Genomic DNA, 20,775 nt, shown 5'->3' on the forward strand with positions numbered 1-20,775 from the left:
AAAATACACTGATCTACTTCTATATGAGACATGATTTAGCTTTTTACCACTGAACAGTCTAATCAGAATAATCTGTCACTTTAGCAGAATGATTAGATGGATCTGTCTATTTCTTCCTATCTGTTTGATTATCTGCTTCACATTTAAACTATTCTATTGTATTTGGATAACTGCATTTACCTGACCTGAAATCTGGATTTATGTTTTGGATAATTGGCCATATTTTGGATAACTGTGGTTGCATTTGGTTTCTGAAAACCACACATTGAAAGAATGAATTGGTCATGGAGAAGGTAAACACATTGCTCTTTATTTTCCCAACAACAACATAATGAAAGTCTCTGTTCTTTTTTTCTGCAGTCACCAGCAACAGTCTGGCTTGACCAGTTTAAGGCTTTCATTCTGGTATGTGTATTTGAGGTACAGCCCACCCAAACCAGTATGGTTTGATGGATGAATCCAGACCACTGTATAAGGTAAGTTGTGGTGTTTATAAACAGACTCAACAGTTAGCACCAACGTGGAGCCGTGGCTTCATAGTTCTGTGGCTGTGTTGATGGTTCTGTGTGGAGATATTGTATTCATCTTAGTGCTAGCGGGATAATTGAGTTACCTGGACAGCATTTAAGAACTAAAGCTTCATCTTTCTACAACACAATATCATATGAACCCCAATGTACAACATACAAATGTGCACGAACACGCGCACGCATACACCTCATATACAAATGCTCCCAGTTTCAACCTTGTTTCCACTTCTCAGCCACATAAGGTTTCTGTCTTGTTCTTCTGGATTTAAAGTTGATACAATGCACTCCATTTTTAGTGTTAGACAGATAGAACATTTCTTTATGGAGCACTGACCACCTAGATACACACGAAGCACACACTGTATCATCATCATTAAGATTGAAAGATATCTAAACTATTTTCTACAGGGCAACCAGAGTCCAGACAAGTTAGACAAAATACAGCAATCCATGGTTCTGCAATCCTGCACATTCAGTATCCAGCCTCATGTTTATTATACTACACAAATGTTGTCATAATACCACACTAACTGTATGACAACAAAGTGTATTGAACATTCATCCCAATACATCTTCTCAATTTCTCTCTCTTTAGAAATTGTCCTATGGATTTTAGACCACTTATTAAGGCTTTGAGATTACTTCAACATGCATAAATAGCTATGACAAATCACACACAGCAGTCAAAATATCCTGTTCCAGTAGCTCAATTAGACAGGTATGTATTAACCATGTGACTTATCTACTGTTATGGTGTATAATCATAATAAATTAACAGAGGTATTGTCATAGGTATTCATAAATGTTTAGGTATTGTCTCTGATGGTATTTGCATTGGCTTGAGAGGACATTATTTTGGAGCAAGTTCATTGAGGATGGTTTCCCTCTGATTGACAGCTATCCAGATCCTCTTTTTGTGTCCCTCTGCACTTTCACTGATCTCTGACCCCTGGCCCATAACTCTCCCTGTACCATCCCCCTAAACCGGAGAAATTAGACTGACATGGCACCAAAATACAAACCTCACGTGGTCACCTACTTAGGCCACATCAGACATCGTCTTTCTATCCCAGACATTTGATGTGAAACCCTTTCCACGCACTCCCCCTCTCCCAGCCAGTGTATTCTTGATGCTTTACAGCACAGAGTGGGACTAGAGCATAACTGATCCTCAGAGAGAGTTAGTCAGCTGTGTGCCACTGTGGGGCTTTGCCAGCTGGATGATAGCCAGTTGAGTAACTGTACTCTAAGCGGTTCACACTGTGGTCTCATACTCCATCACCTCTGTGGCTGAGCCCAGACAGCGGTACTGGATCCTTGGTGTGACCGGAGCAGCAGCCTCGAGCACCAGAATGGTTTTGCGCAGACGGCGGTCGATGAAGTGGGCATCCCAGGCAGGGTACTTCTTCCTTGGCAAGTCTATACGGATGACTGGCCCTTCTGTCCTAGGGATGAGGGGTGGGAGATTTGGCTTGGCTCCTCTTTTAAGTGTTCGTACCAGAAACACGTCTGCATTAGCCCCTCCCATCTGCTCACGGTCTCCCCCTTTAGTCCTCTGCAGAGTCCTGGGGGGGCTCGCTACTACATCTGGAGGAAGAGAGGAAGCTGGCGAAAGGCAGGACTCCACTGCTATCTCCTCTGGTACCCCCCATAACCACCCTGAGATAGGACCGTCAGGGTGCAGCAGGCAGTAGTAGACTAACATAAAGAAGGTGCCCAGAGCGTAGCTACTGGCCACCATACACACTATGATCAGGGCACTGAAGTCAGAGGTATGTGGGCCACGGTACACATACCAGAATGTGGTGAGTGCCACATTCTCAATGAATACAACCACACTGTAGATGAGCATACGGCAGCGTGTGCGCCCCTCCCTCACGCTGAACCAACAGAAAACATACACTATGCCGACCATCATGTTATAGATGACCTCCTCCCATTTGGACATGCAGAAGTCTGTTTCGCCTTGAATGATCCAGAATGTCATGATGCACCAATGGGCCACGATGAAGATACCGAAGTAGAGCTGGAATACGGAGGCGAACAGGGCGAAGGCCATCGTACGGGCTCCGATGGTAAACAGGTGCCACAGGATTTGCACACTGACGGCCTTGTAGGACATGGGCAGCTTATCGTCCCGGGAGTCCCTTAGAACCTTCTGGTAGGAGGCGATCATCCAGGACAGGGACACCAGCGAGGCAGAGGCTGAGAGGCCTGGAGAAAGAGGGAGAGGCAGGGAGAAAGAATAATTAAGATTGAGTCTGTGTGAATCAGAAGGCTCTATTGTAGGTTAAGGAATTCTTTAGAGCAGGTATGGGCAACTTTGATGGGGGTGGGGGCCACAAAAAATTAGTGGCTCTGTGTGAAGGGATTTTTTTGTTGTTGTAAAATTAAGAATGGTGACTAACTGCATTGAATGAAAATCTGGCAGTTGTGACTATGTGAGGTCATTATATGGGGGAGTTTGAGGGGGTGATTATCATTAGTGAGTGATAAGGTAAAGGACTTACAGGAGCAATTAGAGTTAAGTGCCTTGCTCAATGGCACATCAGATTTTTCACCTAGTCGGCTCAGGGATTCAAACCAGCGACCTTTCGGTTAATGGCCCAATGCTCTTAACCGCTAGGATGCCGGCCATCAAAGTGAAGGTCACAGTGGATTGTATGGGGTAGTTTGAGATGGTGATGTCACTGGTAATTATTAAGGTTCAGGTCAGTATTTGTGTTCAGATCGTGACTCACCCTGCAACGGGAGGACCTGGCTGGCCTGGACCATGATGCTTAGCTGCAGGACCAGCTGGGGGGCGCTCTTCAGGAACGACTCCAACAGACGCAGCATGCTGATGTCAGCACTCTCAAACATCATGCGCCAGTAGAAGTGACGTCTCTCATGGTCCCCACGCCAGCGACTCTGCACCCCCAAGTACAGGGCATGGACATACCTGTGGAACATCAGAGGGGAGGTGAGGGGATAGGGACAGAGAGGGAAAGGCATGAGTATGATATTAGAATTATGTCATAATTTGTGCGAGAGAAGAATCTCCAGCTATCGAGAGACGCTCCATATCAATCTGTTTCATCCACATGCCAGCACCATCCCAAGACAGATGGCTCTTTGCAGCCTCAGTCCAGCCTCATTCTAGCAACTGAACATCATACTCTCCAGACAGCCTGGAAACTGTCACTCCATCCAGACAGAATAACTGGTAATGGTATGTCATCTCTTGGTAGAGTGCCACTGAGCGGGTCTGGTCACTTCATCCTTTCCTCTCAAAGCTACAGAAGTGATTGCTTTGACAATATAACATTACACTTTCTCATTTGACCTCTCTAAATGTAGTGAAATGCAGGGACTGTTTTTGTTACTTTATTACCTCTGTCTGATTTTGTGAAAGAGAGGTGTTTCTCTGTGATGGCTAGAGGGAAGATGGGATCATGGGACAGAAGAGAGCTCTACACTACAGTATCTCAATGAGCCCAGTGAACAAGGAGTTAGTATAACAGTTTTTGTTCTGGTTTCCTCTGTCATATACACATGTCATATACACACAGTACACACATAATTGTATGCTATAGTTGCCCACTAATGATTATGCTCATTCAAAGTAATCCAAAAGCATCCTGTTCTGGGACTCCTAACCAACTGTGCTATTTATTTATTTATTTTTACTTATTTTGTACATAATGTTGCTGCTACCATCTCTTATGACCAAAAAGAGCTTATTTTCCATTAAAAATATATATATATTTAACTTTTACCCCTTTTTCTCCCCAATTTCAGGGTATCCAAATGGTAGTTACGGTCTTGTCTCATCGCTGCAACTCCCGTACGAACTCGGGAGAGGCGAAGGTCGAGAGCCGTGAGTCCTTCCAGCCAAGCTGTACTGCTTCTTGACACAACACCCACTTAACCGGGAAGCCAGCCGCACCAATGTATCGGAGGAAACACTGTACACCTGGCGACCGTGTCAGCATGCATTGTGCCCAGCCCGCCACAGGAGTCGCTAATGGGGAAAAAAGCATCCCTGCCGGCCAAACCCTCCACTAACCCAGAAGACCCTGGGCCAATTGTGCGCCGCCCCATGGGTCTCCCGGCTGTGAGAGAGCCTGGACTCGAACCAGGAGCTCTAGTGGCACAGCTAGCACTGTGATGCAGTGCCTTAGACCACTGCACCACTCGGGAGGCCACCCAAACAGAGCTTCTGGACATCAGAACAGCGATTACTCACCTCGAACTAGATGAAGATTCTTTGTTTAATGAGTCTGACGCGAAGGTTATACTGCTTTCCCGAGACCAGGCCCAAATCCCTGTCATTCGCGTGAAGAAAAGACTGAGATACCGGGGGCGGAGGTCGGGGTGCCTTGTGAGAATTCATTGGCAAGTGGGTAAACCACCACTACCTTCCGTCCTATTGGCCAACGTTTTCACTGGAAAATAAACTGGATGATCTATGATCAAGACTATCCTACCAACGGGACATTAAAAACTGTAATATCTTGTGTTTTATGAGTCGTGGCTGAGCGACGACATGGATAAAATAGAACTGGCTGGGTTTTCCGTGCATTGGCAGGACAGAGCAGCTACGTCTGGTAAGACGAGGGGCGGGGGTGTACAAGACTAAGACTAAGATTGATACAAGACTAAGATTGAATCCTATTACACCGGCTCTGACACTCGTCGGATGTGACAGGGCTTGCAAACTATTACGGACTACAAAGAGAAACCCAGCCGCGAGCTGCCCAGTGACGCGAGCCTACCAGACGAGCTAAATGCCTCGCTTCGAGGCAAGCAACACTGAAGCATGCATGAGAGCACCAGCTGTTCGGGAGGACTGTGTGGTCCCGCTCTCCATTGCCATTGTGAGTAAGACCTTTAAACATCACAAGGCCACAGGGCCAGATGGATTTCCAGGACGTGTACTCGGAGCATGCTTAGACCAACTGGCAAGTGTCTTCACTGCCATTTTCAACTTCTCCCTAATAATTCCACCACATTTACAGTTGAAGTCGGAAGTAGGAAGCTCTCCACAAAAGGTTTGTGAACATGCCTGCTATCAAATACATTTAATTCAATTATACAGATGAAGTAGGAAGTTTACATAAACTTAGGTTGGAGTCATTAAAACTCATTTTTCAACCACTCCACAAATTTCTTGTTAACAAACTATAGTTTTGGCAAGTCGGTTAGGACATCTACTTTGTGCATGACACAAGTAATTTTTCCAACAATTGTTTACAGACAGATTATTTCACTTATAATTCACTGTATCACAATTCCAGTGGGTCAGAAGTGTACAAATACTAAGTTGACAGTGCCTTTAAAAAGCTTGGAAAATTCCAGAAAATTATGTCATGACTTTAGAAGCTTCTGATAGGCTAATTGACATCATTTGAGTTGGAGGTGTACCCGTGGATGTATTTCAAGTCCTACCTTCAAACTCTGTGCCTCTTTGCTTGATATCAGCCAAGACCTCAGAAAAAAATTGTAGACCTCCACAAGTCTGGTTCATCCTTCGAAGCAATTTCCAAACGCCTGAAGGTACCACGTTCATCTGTACAAACAATAGTACGCAAGTATAAACACCATGGGACCGTCATACCCCTCAGGAAGGAGACGCATTCTGTCTCCTAGAGATGAAGGTACTTTGGGGCGTAAAGTGCAAATCAATCCCAGAACAGCAGCAAAGGACCTTGTGAAGATGCTGGAGGAAACATGTACAAAAGTATCTATATCCACAGTAAAACAAGTCCTATATCGACATAACCTGAAAGGCCGCTCAGCAAGGAAGAAGCCATTGCTCCAAAACCGCCATAAAAAGCTAGACTATGGTTTGCAACTGCACATGGAGAGAAATATCGTACTTTTTGGAGAAATGTCCTCTGGTCTGATGAAACAAAAATAGAACTGCTTGGCCATAATGACCACCATTATGTTTGGAGGAAAAAGGGGGAGGCTTGCAAGCCAAAGAACACCATCCCATCCGTGAAGCACGGGGGTGGAAGCATCATGTTGTGGGGGTGCTTTGCTGCAGGAGGGACTGGTGCACTTCACAAAATAGATGGCATCATGAGGCAGGAAATTATGTAGATATATTGAAGCAACATTTCAAGATGTCAGTCAGGAAGTTAAAGCTTGGTCGCAAATGGGTCTTCCAAATGGACAATGACCCCAAGCATACTTCCAAAGTGTGGCAAAATGGCTTAAGGACAACAAAGTCCAGGTATTAAATGTCAGGAATTGTGAAAAACTGAATTTAAATGTATTTGGCTAAGGTGTATGTAAACTTCCAACTTCAACTGTATGTGTGAGGAAACCATGAATAAGGTTTAGAGCCGTGCCATTATTCCGAATTTTAATTGTGTGCCCTCTTAAAACCTCTTAGATGTAAGGTCCCTTTTTAGCAGACCTGTGTGGTTCTGGTACTGGTTCTGTCTGACATTTTTGCTTATAAATTGATATGTGGATACCATAGTGGATATCGAAATGGCTTGCATTGAGCGATAGCCCTGGTTCCCACATACACAGTAATATTTTTTCTGACCCCTTGTGACGTATGATGTGAAATCTGAAACCACTTGAAGCTGGGATGTCCCTCCTACCATTTCATTCACTCTTCTGACTGTCCATCAACTCCTGGCTGAACCCTACATCACAGCCACTGACAAAGCACATGCCTGCAAGCATTAGGTCGTAGCGCAGCAGGAGGGAGTGGTTTCATCATGATAGCACATTCAGAGATCGATTTATATCCATTAATCAAAAATAAATAATCGATTTGAAACAAACATTTTCTGTTTGCCACAGACGGACAATATTAACATGAGATGAAAGGTGAGTTCCTAGAGCTCTGTGATATGTTCACAAAGATGGGGGCAGAAGTTTTGATCAAGAGAGACCTTTAGAAAATATGCACATTTTTACATACAAATATGTATTTACATATTATTACAGTTATAAGGCAGGTGAAATCTTATAGTTAGTCGTTTTATCATGTCATTATGCTATATTTAGAAAGTATATGTCATTTCAAGCCTTTTGTTGAATAGGAAATACATCATATCAAATATTTCATATTTTTATAATATTTGTACTGTGTACTTGAGCTTGTGTCCTCAATAGTGACTAAACCTCAGCAATTTATAACTATTTTTACCAGAAAGGTGAGATTTTAACCTTTTCTTTGAGTATACAGCATTACTAGTTATTGTTTATGATAAATAATTACTTTTGGGGATTACATAGATGACATTTTCGATTACATTTAACTGGATAATATGCATGGATGAAATTTTGACATCCAAGCTAAATAATACCCATATATATATTTATTACTGCCACTTTGGTGTTAGTTTTCTTCAATGAGTTGCTTACATTTTGCATCCTTCTATTCCATTTACATTTATTTCCTCTGCCAAGACCGTTTAAACAGTTCCTGAGGGTCTGAGTATTAGTGGATCATATTAGGCTAACGTTGTGCTTTTGGGACATGCAGTGGCATGTATTCATGGATGCCAAGGGAAGCCAGACTTCCCTCTGTATGTGTACAGAGATCCGACTTTGGTCCTGCGGTTTTACGTCCCTCACCCATGCTTGCATCGTCCAATGGTCCCCCGCCCACTTCGCTTCCTTCATTAAAAATGTATGGGCTTCCAATGACCATGTTCACATGCGCACAGTATTCTGGATAGTGGCTCATATCCCATTTAAGGTCTTATTCGGGATTAGCTGTTTCAAATACAACCGGTGTAGGTAGACCTTACAGTGACATGCTTACTTATAGGCTCTAACCAATAGTGCAAAAAAGATATTAGGTGAACAATAGGTAAGTAAAAAAATAAAACAACAGTAAAAAGACTGGCTATATACAGTAGCGAGGCTACATACAGACACCGGTTAGGCTGATTGAGATAGTATGTACATGTAGATATGGTTAAAGTGACTATGCATATATGATGAACAGAGAGTAGCAGTAGCATGAGAGAGGGGTTGGCGGGACACAATGCAGATAGCCTGGTAGACCAATGTGCAGGAGCACTTGTTGGTCGGCCCAATTGAGGTAGTATGTACATGAATGTATCGTTAAAGTGACTATGCATATATGATAAACAGAGAGTAGCAGCAGCGTAAAAAGAGGGGTAGGGGGGCACACAATGCAAATAGTCCTTCCTCTGACACCACCTGGTGTAGAGGTCCTGGATGGCAGGCATCTTAGCCCCAGTGATGTACTGGGCCATACGCACTACCTTCTGTAGTGCCTTGCAGTCAGAGGCCGAGCAATTGCTGTACCAGGCAGTGATGCAACCAGTGCGCTCAATGTTGCAGCTGTACAACCTTTTGAGGATCTCAGGACCCATTAATCTTTTTATTTTACCTTTTTTCAATGACGGCCTAGGAACAGTGGGTTAACTGCCTTGTTCAGGGGCAGAACGACAGATTTTTACCTAGTCAGCTCGGGGATTCAATATTGCAACCTATTGGTTACTAGTCAAATGCTCTAACCACTAGGCTACCTGCCGCCCCTGTATCAATGAATGAACTGAATATTCCTCAATTAAATGCATATGGGTTAAATGGAATAGTAACTGAAATGTGTATTCACTGTAGGCCTATAACCTCACATGTAGTATAATATCATACTAACTCCTGCAGAAGGAAGCATTTTTTTGCAGTGAAATGATACAATAAATGTTAATTTTGTCTTGGGAACAGGAGTGGAGAAATATTTATTTATTTCAGCATCTCTTGAGAAAATGCAAGTGTAATGTGTTATCTTTGACACTGTTATGCAAGCAGACACTATTTCAACCCCAAATATGCACCTAAAACAAACTGATGTCTTACAAGAAACATGTTTAATAGTTTTCTCAGATTTTAATTTCCCTAAAACCATTCAAACTGATGACATTTTGCACAGGACCAATCTTTCCACTGTTTTGGAGTTAGTGAGTTTTCTTCCCGGTCCCTAAAAGAAATATACAACTTTACTGGTGTTAATTTTATTACTAATGTATTAATTATATCAATGTAAAACATTATTCAGGTGAGAACTACTTTATTTAGTCTTCTGGTGCAAGAAGTTATGACAAAAGAGAAGCTGCATGTAACTATACTTAACAAACAAATGGTCTACCAAATGTCGGAAATTATAATTTGGTCTACCAAATGTCGGAAATTATAATTTGGCCTACCAAATGTCGGAAATTATCATTTGGTCTACCAAATGTCGGAAATTATCATTTGGTCTACCAAATGTCGGAAATTATCATTTGGTCTACCAAATGTCGGAAATTATCATTTGGTCTACCAAATGTCGGAAATTATCATTTGGTCTACCAAATGTCAGAAATTATAAGCAGGAAGTTGTCTAAATTAAGGGTGAAAGTAGCCAGTAGGCTATACTGTCCAGTACGGAGTATCAGCCAAATACATTATTATGGTGGATCCAACTGTGCAGGTAGCCTACTTTTTGAAGTGATTTGTTTGACAATCAGATGAAAATATCATCACACAACACCAATGATATGCGAAACAGAGCTTGTGCAGACCCAGAAAAAAACAGTAAAGGAGATAAGATTTTTACATGCCAGTTTCCCCGTCTAAAATCAGCATATCCCAGGCATTTTATACGTGTTTCTCAAAACTGAGATACGAGCCTTTTTCGGGTTATGGTAAACGGGATATGATGTTTATGTGTCAACTCCAAAACAGAATACTTGAGTATCCCTAATAATAACGAGATATTGGTGTGCATGTGAACGTTGTCATTGTTTCATCGACCCCAATGTGCTATGTGGACCTCTTGTGTAAATCTGAATTACTGAGAAGTGTGTAGGATAGGCGTAAATTCCTAAATCGGAATCGACCCTATTGTAAATACAGTAGCCTTCTCTCTGGATGAGTTTAAATTCGTTTAACAATTAGGTCAAGTTGAGCTGTTAAAACGAACCCAGACATCGTAGTCTAGTAGGGCTACTAGGGCTTTTAGAATGCTTTGATCACCATCTTCGCAGAACCCTGTCACACACACGCTCAAGCCAGTACAGTATCCGTATATGAGAGAGCATGGGTGATCTTACCTCCAGACCTGTGCTAGCTGAAATATATGGATGAAGCATTGAAAGAGCCACATACAGGCTCTGCAGCAACCCCGGGCTCCTCCCATAGTGCCCGTCGTAGGCAATTTCCCGAACTCAGCATCGCGGCCAGCGCCCGTTTGATCGCTGTCCTTGGTGGTGAAATGGCTCTCGGCGCCCGATGCTGCGACCGCTGCTGCGGCTGTGCTACTGTCGTTGGTATCCGAATAATCATAGGCGAACCACCTAAAACTCAGCACCTGAACCACCACAGATGGGACGATCACGAAGACCAGTGTCAATGCAAACCACCAGTAGTTCCGGCTGAGGTAGTAATCCGCTGCCAGCCACAGGTCTGAGGCCCCGTCCGAAAAGAACACCAAAAGGGCACATAGCGTCCAGCTGCAATCGTGGAGTGAGTAGCGCTTCCTATCAGGGTGGCACTGAGGCGAACGTTGATCTGAACCGGGCAGACCCTCGGGCAGGATGTCATTTCGCAACGAGACGGGTGCACCATCAGATTTAGCGGCCATGTTTGTTGTAGAGAAGAGAGTGGGTAAGGGAGATGGGGAAATTATGGAAGGGAGGAGGGGGTCGCGTATGTGTGTGAATGCATGCATGTGTGGTGGAGAAAGGAAGGGAGGAATAAAAGGCGAGGGAGGTGAGAAAGCGAAAACGATATTTCATTTTTTAAATCCTGACAAAAATGTGATTGATTTAGCTCTACCATATAACGGAAATTAAGTGTGAAATTTTAGCAAGCTAGATCATAAGATTAATGATTGGGCAGTTTTATTAAATACTGCATTTGCACTGGCAGGGGGGCCATGACGAAACAGTTGGACGTTCCATCAGTGCCGAACCGAACAATACTGAGATGGCCGTTATGAGAACACATATCAGATGTTAAAATGTCAATTTACTATTATTTATTATGAAATGAATTATATGGAGGCTGTGTTGTTGCTGTGTGTATATATGTAGTACGTGTATGTGTGTGTTTTTATTTTTTTGTTTGAACATTTCCCTTGGGAAAAATAAATACAAATATGACTGGGATATGTATATGAAATGTATTATCTTTCCTGCTAAAATATATTATATTAAGTCAATTTACAAGTATATTCAGTCCTTTGTTTCCTACGAGTAATTTGCTATAAAAAAAGCTGGTTCCTCCTCGGTGTAATTTAGGCCTACATGATCCATGTGCCACAAAGATACTGTACTTTTAAAATGTCTTCATATGATGATGTGACTGACATAGGGCTATCAAAAAGCAGGCGCCTATGGATCCTGGTACAGTCTCTTATTATACTGACACCTACTGGTGAAAATGTGAAGCAGAGTTGTAAAAAATCTACAAAGTTAATCAGTAGGGCTAAGATTGTTGTATAAAAAATTGCAGAGAGGATGTATGAGAGAAAGCAAGACAGAACAATGAAGTTGATTAGCTTGGACAGGCTCAGTGTGGGTATTTTTTATTAAGAGAGCATGTTCATCTCCGATTGTCATCCCATCACCAACTTCTTTCCAGAGTTCCCCAGCTCTTATCCAGTAGCTGCTCAACCCTCTTCCTCTAAAAATATACAGAAAGACCTGAATGAATAGGTGAGTGTTTTATTTGTTGCCATTTCCATGATTCACATACTCGTTATACTTTTACTCAGACAGTCATATCCACAGTACCTTGCCTGGTTCTTGTAGAAGAGTCATGTTAGTATGAGGTCAGGCTTTAGCTCAGTATGCTAACGTTGTCTTTAGATATGGCTTTGCTAACCTGGAGTTTGTCAAAAGGATCCTGAACATTGAGTCCTGTCTCTTCTTGTGGCAGTAAAAGCTCCAGCCGTACAGCCCTCTGAGCAGTGGGCTGACAGGCGATCATCAGACTTATATCTTGGGTCTTGAGAGCAATAATGAAACAAGCAGGTAGAGGTAAAGAGAAGACTGAAAGATACTGAATAGGCCTATATTTTCACATTCAATGTAAACAGTGGAACATACACTGTAGCAAAGCAAACAAAAAGTACTATGGATGCTATGGAGATATATGTTGGTGGCTTGTTGTAAGTTGATTGAAAAAACGTCTATACAACTTTCATGGTCTTACCCTGATGTTCTGGTGACGCAGCCTCATAAGGCGAACCCTGTTGCGCGCCTCTGTAGCCTTCAGTTGACCGATTATTGTGTCTCTCCTAGCTCTTTCTGACTGTTGCGCAGCATTCACAGTGGCCTGTCTGCCTTTCCACTCTGTCAGCCTGGCACACACCCTCTGCCGCGCTACAGCCATCACACCCTGCGCCTCCTTAGGTGGTTCCTCATAAGCCAAATAACGGGCCTTTTGCTGTGGGCACATCTCACGAAGTTCCGCTGCTGTCGCATTTCTCCAATTCCTGCAGACGACGGTATGGGTCTTGGCTGGTGCGTCGGTCATTTTCTAAGATAATCTTTTGGCTTTTAAGCCATTTGAAGTTTAATTAAAAGGAACGTCTAATCATCATGAATAATAGGCCTGAATTAGATGGAGGATGAACTGTGACAATTGGGGACAGCAGTTAGCGCATTACTAACGTTGCAAACATTGTTGTATTTCAGACACGCGGGAAGTTGATAAATGTTAGGCTGAGGGCCGATTCCATGGAAGTAGAACGAATTGTCTCATTCTAATTCTATGAGATTCGTTCTGTTTTCTCTCGTCACCACAGAGACGTTACCGTGACATATTGCATTTGCAACGGGTAAAGATGGGGACAGATAGCCTCTCCGTTAGAGCATTAGTCCAGTAACCCAAAGGTTGTTAGTTCGAATCCCCGAGCCAACTAGGTGAAACTTCTGCATTGAGCAAGGCATTTAACCCTAAACGCCCCAGAGGCTGATCCCTGGCCGTGATCCCAAGGGTGTTTCAGGGGGAGTGGGATAGGGGGAAAAACACCCGTGTTGTGATCGAGACCTGGACGGGGCGAGTTAAGAGTGGAACAATGCGAGTCCAATTTAATTTTTCCGATCGGCGCCGTAATAAGAGCTCAAAATATAGGCTACAGTAATTATTTGTCAATATTTCAGAAGAAATCTTTAGTCATCCAGAATGGGGGAAAAAATAATATTCTGCGAACAAATAGAGAGCCACTCTGTAAATTATCACTAACCATGGTCTCTCTAATAGCCTAGATACAAATACAAAATAGGTTATCATTTCCCACGGTCTCCCCTAAGCGAGTGCACGACTCAAACAATTTGAGGTTTGAGGATATGTTTCAACAAAAATATAGGACAGTAATGTTATGACTAAAGTAGAGAGCCCAGGTTTTCGTAGGCTATAAGAGGTTGCAACACAATCTCACACTCAAAGGTATTTAAGCAGATTTGTGCGTTTTTATGTGGCTTAATTCGAATGAAAATATATATATTTTTGTGTTACTTAATTCGTAGGAAAAGACACATTTTTGTGCAAATTCATTCATAGGAATTCTGAAGTTTACACTAACTTCAGAACAATCGTTTGAAAGTCATTAGAGAAATGCATTTTGAGCAAACATGTTAACAATCGAATATTGTTAATCAACCAGGTTGTCACCAAAATATTTATAATATAAAGTAGCCATATGATTTTATTAATGCCAATGCTGTTTTCTATGCAGCCGGGTTCGCGGCCGGCTGCGACAGAGCCTGGACTCGAACCAGGATCTCTAAAGGCACAGCTAGCTCTGTGATGCAGTGCCTTAGATCACTGCGCTTCCCGGGAGGCCCTACTATGTTGGATTTTATGAGGGTTGCCAGATTGGAGTAAAAAGCTGTATTTTTATGTTTTATTTGTGGTATCGATGAAGTTATTTGATTGGGGAATGGGGATACATTTTCATGATGGGAATAATGAATCCGTTAATGTGGGGAAACAGAAGACCTGAAAAAAAAATCTGTTTGGTTTAGATTCCCAAGGTGCAACTGCATGGTATTTGCAACTATAATGAGTCTGGTCTATGATTAATTAAGCAATATCAATGCAGTTAAACAGGTTAATGTAAAATCATTTATTTTGTTGTGTTACACTTACAGCCGTTTCATGATGATTATTACGGTTGTGTCAAACGTGTTATATACTTAGGCTATTGTAACAAGGCCTACTGCCTCTGCCCAGAGGACTACTAAGCTTTCATGGCAATGGCCGCTCACTTTGCCACGCATGAGCTCTGTTTAGAGTCCCTGTTGCAGCTTTCACTTTCTTCTGCTACATTGGGATCACATCCAGCTCACGTCTAGTTATTTGATCTAGTGGTGGGAAGCGTTCTGTTTTTCAACATTGTATTGGGCTTAATAACCCTTGAATGAGTAGGTGTGTCCAAACTTTTGACTGGTACTGTATATATGTTTTGTGTGGCCTGTTTTGCACTTTATTTAGGCATTAATACGCATTAATACGTGTCACATATCAGTTTGCAAACAATGTAAAAAACATCTATGAGTTAATAAAGTTGAATACAAACATGGTTTCTTCTTTGCTTTCTTGAGTAAAGCAACTCCAAAATGCAGGTGTTTCAGCCTAGCTCAGTGCTTTCTGTTGTGGTGGGGTAGCCAGCGGAAAATACACAGAGTAGGGGTTGGTAATGTTCTCTAGTTGTGCCGTGATTGGCTCAGTGTTCTGTCACTCTTTGGGGTTCTACGTCACTGCAAAATCTATGGGGAGAGCTCGAAAATTCAAGCCCCTTGGGTGCTGCCATAGATGTACATTAGAAGTGCCCATCCCAAATATGTTCTCACTCACCTATAGTATGCAACCCAGACTTGCCAAAAGCCCTGAGTGATGCCAACTTAAATCTTTGGCATACTCTAGGAATCAGGACCTTTTCAGGCCTATTTCATTAGAAACCCACTACACTGAAATCCTTTCAAGAGCTCTGCAGTGAATTCAATGTGCCAAGATCCAATTTTTTTTTTAAAATATATCTTCAAATTAGACATGTCATTTCCTAATTTACTTCCAAGAGGAGGTTTAGAGCTCAGCTGAATGAAGTTGAAACCCTTCTTGCTACAGCACAATCCATTAAAGGCTAAATCTCGTATATCTCCTATAGACTCCTTTCTGAGAAAGGAGGCTCCTCCTTTACTCCTTTGAAAATAAAATGGGGAAAGGACCTTTGACTGACTATCAGTGATGAGTTATGGGCGGAGGTTTGCGACAGGGTATACTGCTCCTCTACTCATGAAAAAATGAAATAATTTTATTACACATTTTTGTACAAATTTTATTAACCCCCACTGAGACTCCATAGAATGAAAACAGACATTTCTCCTAACTGTAAAAGATGTACCTCTGAAAGTGGAACCTATATGCATGTATTTTGGAGTTGTAGAGAGATTGCCAGATTTTGGCAATCTATACATACTGCTGCACAGAAAATACTAGATGTTCAGTTCAATATGACCCCCTGTCTCGATCTTCTTAATGCCCAGCAGGACTTTGTTCTTGATCCTGACAGAGAAAATCGTTTTCAATGATTTTCATATGAAGAGAAATTCTAGATAAAATGTATCGGTGCTCATCGGCTATTGGACATAAACATTACACAACAAGTTGTAAATTGCAAATTCAACAATGAGTGGTTTGGAAGGAATCAGTGGCTAACTGCACGCGTTGCAAAGCAATCACTAGCCTGCTATTCAGTGGAGAGGATGTGTGGTCCAAGTCTGGGCTTAAGGGTTTCTTTTCCAAGCTTAAAAGCATTAATATTCACATGCAACACCATGGGCCAGAAAATGTTAAATACATTGACCATGCTGTCAATCCAGCATGACTTCTGACGCATTCAAAACAACTCGGAAATGGGAAATCTCAGACTGGGGGAAAAAAGAGCTCAGACTGGGAAAATACGTTTTAAACGGTCATCCAACTCGGAATTCCAAGTCGGAGAACTCAGTGTTCTTTCTAGAGCTCCGACATAAAGATCACTGACGTCATGATTCAACTTTGTTTTTTCTGAGTTTCCAGTTGTCTTGAAAGCACCATAAATCCAGAGAACGCCAGACTTTGATGACAAAGTTTGATGACAAAATTTGCCCACTAGAAGGTCCGTCGCGCCACGTTCCTGTTCAAGTGAGCACAGCACAACAAGGTGAGTCCAAAAATGTATTGTATGCTGCTGCATGAATTATGTAATATGCCAGGGAGATATGTATACTGTAGCTGAGAATGTAATACTAAGTGTATGTTGTGTAGTAAACTGCTAGAAGCCCATGTGCCTCACCCTAATCATTTGGTCCATTTCCCCCTCATAACATAGCCTACTGTTCTGAGTTGGTGGTGGTGCACATGTAACCTATAGTCGGTTTTAGAGAAATGTCATAATCAAATATTGTAAGAGCTTTCATTGTCTGCTTATATGCCCCCTTTATTTATCCTAGGTTCTGACTTGGTGCACATGGAGAATACTGTAAGAATGGTCAATGTTCTGAATTCTATTGCTGTACATTTTAAAAGTGCTGAACAAATAGTTATATTGACTAGGTTCATCTTAGCTTGCTCATTGCATCTTATCTGCTCATCGTCCCCTTATGCCATAGTTTGTACATCTCGGTAGTCAGTAGAAGCCACATTTGTTTAAGCAAGTCAGCCATATCAGCTATGTTTTTAGAAAAGGCAGTAAATGAGGCATAATAACTGTTTCGCTGCCAGAAAAGGCTCTCCTGATAGCCAGGTGTAGCGGTGGTAAGGATTCATGCAATGGTGCTGAAAAGAAAGCTCTGCTAATGGAACAGCGTTATGTACAGTCATGGCCAAAAGTTTTGAGGATGACACAAATATTAATTTTCACAAAGTCTGCTGCCTCCGTTTGTATGATGACAATTTGCATATACTCCAGAATGTTATGAAGAGTGATCAGATTAATTGCAATTAATTGCAAAGTTCCTCTTTGCCATGCAAATGAACTGAATCCCCCAAAATAATTTCCACTGCATTTCAGCCCTGCCACAAAACGACTAGCTGACATCATGTCAATGATTCTCTCGTTAACACAGGTATGAGTGTTGACGAGGACAAGGCTGGAGATCACTCTGTCATGCTGATTGAGTTCGAATAACAGACTGGAAGCTTCAAAAGGAGGGTGGTGCTTGGAATCATTGTTTTTCTTCTGTCAACCATGGTTACCTGCAAGGAAACACATGCCGTCATCATTGCTTTGCACAAAAAGGGCTTCACAGGCAAGGATATTGCTGCCAGTAAGATTGCATCCAAATCAACCATTTATCGGATCATCAAAAACTTCAAGGAGAGCGGTTCAATTGTTATGAAGAAGGCTTCAGGGCGCCCAAGATAGTCCAGCAAGCACCAGGACCATCTCCTAAAGTTGATTCAGCTGCGGGATCGGGGCACCACCAGTACAGAGTTTGCTCAGGAATGGCAGCAGGCAGGTGTGAGTGCATCTGGACGCACAGTGAGGCAAAGGCTTTTGGAGGATGGCCTGGTGTCAAGAACGGTAGCAAAGAAGCCACTTCTCTCCAGAAAAAAGATCAGGGACAGACTGATATTCTGCAAAAGGTACAGGGATTGGACTGCTGAGGACTGGGGTAAAGTCATTTTCTCTGATGAATCCCCTTTACGATTGTTTGGGGCATCCGGAAAAAAGCTTGTCCGGAGAAGACAAGGTGAGCACTACCATCAGTCCTGTGTCATGCCAACAGTAAAGCATCCTGAGGCAATTCATGTGTGGAGTTGCTTCTCAGCTAAGGGAGTGGGCTCACTCACAATTTTGCCTAAGAACACAGCCATGAATAAAGAATGGTACCAACATATCCGCCGAGAGCAACTTCTCCCAACCATCCAGGAAGAGTTTGATGATGAACAATGCCTTTTCCAGCATGCTGGAGCACCTTGCCATAAGGCAAAAGTGATAATTAAGTGGCTCGGGGAACAAAACATCGATATTTTGGGTCCATGGCCAAGAAACTCCCCAGACCTTAATCCCATTGAGAACTTGTGGTCAATCCTCAAGAGGCGGGTGGACAAACAAAAACCCACAAATTCTGACAAACTCCAAGCATTGATTATGCAAGAATGGGCTGCCATCAGTCAGGATGTGGACCAGAAGTTAATTGACAGCATGCCAGGGCGGATTGCAGAGGTATTGAATCAGAAGGGTCAACACTGCAAATATTAACTCTTTGCATCAGCTTCATGTAATTGTCAATAAAAGCCTTTGACACTTATGAAATGCTTGTAATTATACTTCAGTATTCCATAGTAACATCTGACAAAAATAACTAAAGACACTGAAGCAGCAAACTTTGTGGAAATTAATATTTGTGTAATTCTCAAAACTTTTGGCCAATACTGTAGGCACATGACATTTTGTGGGCACCGTTTGTCACCGTTATAGTGCAATTATTGTATTGTTTAGTGCTGTGTTGTGTCGTGGCATTGCTGGCTTGGATAACATTTTTGTTTTGCCCCACCAAGATTTACTGTTATTCATAACAAAAAAACAGGTAGCTAAATATAATAATATGCAATCATTTCCTGTTGATGAGAAGAGCAAAATTCTAGGCCTATTTATTTTATCTTTGGATTCTAAAATAATTTGAAATAGGCATCTATTTCCTATTATTTCCATCTTCATTGCATGATTACATTCCTCCTCATTTCTGAATGTGATGGTTTCATACTCGCAAAATAGTTTCAATGCCTATAAAACAAGTTAGGATAGGCGACCATTCCTCCCATCTCTCATTTAATAGATAAGCTATTTCAAGTATTTTGCTCAATGCGATCCGATGTGCAGTTTAACGATAGAACAGACGGTTCACTTTTTTCGTTGTAGGCTGTCTGAATACTGTCATGTCACATTTCTCGAGTACACAGTATTTAATTTATAAACATAATACATAATAAATATACATAACCATTGCAGAATAAATTCCTCACCTTTTCTGGCTATGATGAGTTCATATTCACGAAGTAGCATACAACAAATTACTATCCGCATCTCATTTAATTGGACCTATTATATAAACTATTATAATTCGTTTTTGCTCTATGCAGCCGAAAGGGAGAGCGGTTTATAACACAGGCCTATAGTATAATTTGACAGGTGAACAGACAGTTGATCTTTCACAACGAAGTGTGTAGGCTGCCACTGCAAGTAGTAGTTTACATTTTTTCCCGGTAGAAAATGTTTTAGAATTCGCGGGCAGTGCAGTATATTTAGGTTTGGGAAAAAGTAAATGCAAAACATTATTGAATGCAAACGATCGGTTTACAGGTCCAAAACTATTTGTAATTGTGTTTCTTTTCCAGAGATAGATACAGCAAATGTATCTGCAACGCAAACATTCTGCAACCTCCAAAGACATTTGATCAAGTTTGCCATTACTATTTCCTTTAGGATGTCTCAGCCTAATTCCAATACTTCCAAAGTATACAGCAAAGAAGGGCGTTATAGAGTACCACAGTATGAGTCAAAATACCTGTAAAACCTAGCGGTCAAACAGGGAAATGGTTCCAATCGTTTTTCCACAATTCATTTTTCCCATAGGGGATTTTAGAAACACTTCAAATAAGGGCTGTGTTTCATGTAGTTTTGATAGCCGCGTAAATATCTCTAGGACAAGGTGCCTTTTTATCAATATAGAATGGCCTGGATTTACCCCCACCCAAAATGAAATGCTAATTAGCTGCGTATGTGGCCATCATAAAGAACCACAAACGCCATGAATATCTGGAAGAGACTGCCAGACAAAAGGTAAGAATCTCTGGATTAACTGTTAGCTAAATTTATTCATTAATACATTGGCAACATTTCATTCAATTGACAATTCTGTGGACTGTTTTGTACACGTTTCAAATTGACAATAGCTGTTAGCAAAGGTGTCAGCTAGAGATGAGGTGCAGGAGCTTGTAGTTTTGCATGTCTATGTTGAAGCTAATTAGCATTTTCTAATCAGAGTAAATAGAGCAGAATATATGGATAAAAGTCACCTTGTTTGAGAAAGATTTACATGGTTATCAAAACATCACACCAGAGTAAGATAACACAGCCCTTATTTCAAATGTTTTTAAAATCCCCTATGGGAAAAAATGTATGGTGGAAAAACGATTGCAACCATTTCGGTTTGACTGCTAGGTTATGGGTATTATGACACCTGCAATGTGGGGCTCCATAATCACCATAAAAAGGTGAATGATT

General features: G+C 41.8%; 1 protein-coding gene across 1 annotated transcript; it reads right to left on the minus strand.

Moving 5' to 3' along the window:
• Positions 1 to 289: 289 nt before the first annotated feature.
• LOC109908182 (XK-related protein 7) lies at positions 290 to 11,709 on the minus strand. Its single transcript, XM_020506722.2, has 3 exons — positions 10,607 to 11,709; positions 3,272 to 3,471; positions 290 to 2,744 (listed from the first exon to the last, which is right to left on the minus strand). The coding sequence occupies exons 1-3, from the start codon at positions 11,221 to 11,223 to the stop codon at positions 1,786 to 1,788; spliced, it is 1,776 nt and encodes a 591-aa protein (XP_020362311.1). The 5' UTR covers positions 11,224 to 11,709; the 3' UTR covers positions 290 to 1,785.
• Positions 11,710 to 20,775: the final 9,066 nt, after the last annotated feature.

Source organism: Oncorhynchus kisutch, linkage group LG17 (assembly GCF_002021735.2).
Source record: "Oncorhynchus kisutch isolate 150728-3 linkage group LG17, Okis_V2, whole genome shotgun sequence".
Taxonomy (NCBI): Eukaryota; Metazoa; Chordata; class Actinopteri; order Salmoniformes; family Salmonidae; genus Oncorhynchus; species Oncorhynchus kisutch.

Excerpts from the sequence above, each read along its gene's own strand:
- LOC109908182 (XM_020506722.2), bottom strand. The coding sequence starts at position 11,223 with ATGCATGCATTCACACACATACGCGACCCCCTCCTCCCTTCCATAATT. Across the intron at positions 3,472-10,606 it reads CAGCTAGCACAGGTCTGGAG|GTATGTCCATGCCCTGTACT; the intron begins GTAAGATCACCC and ends GATGTTCCACAG. Across the intron at positions 2,745-3,271 it reads CCAGGTCCTCCCGTTGCAGG|GCCTCTCAGCCTCTGCCTCG; the intron begins GTGAGTCACGAT and ends CTCTTTCTCCAG.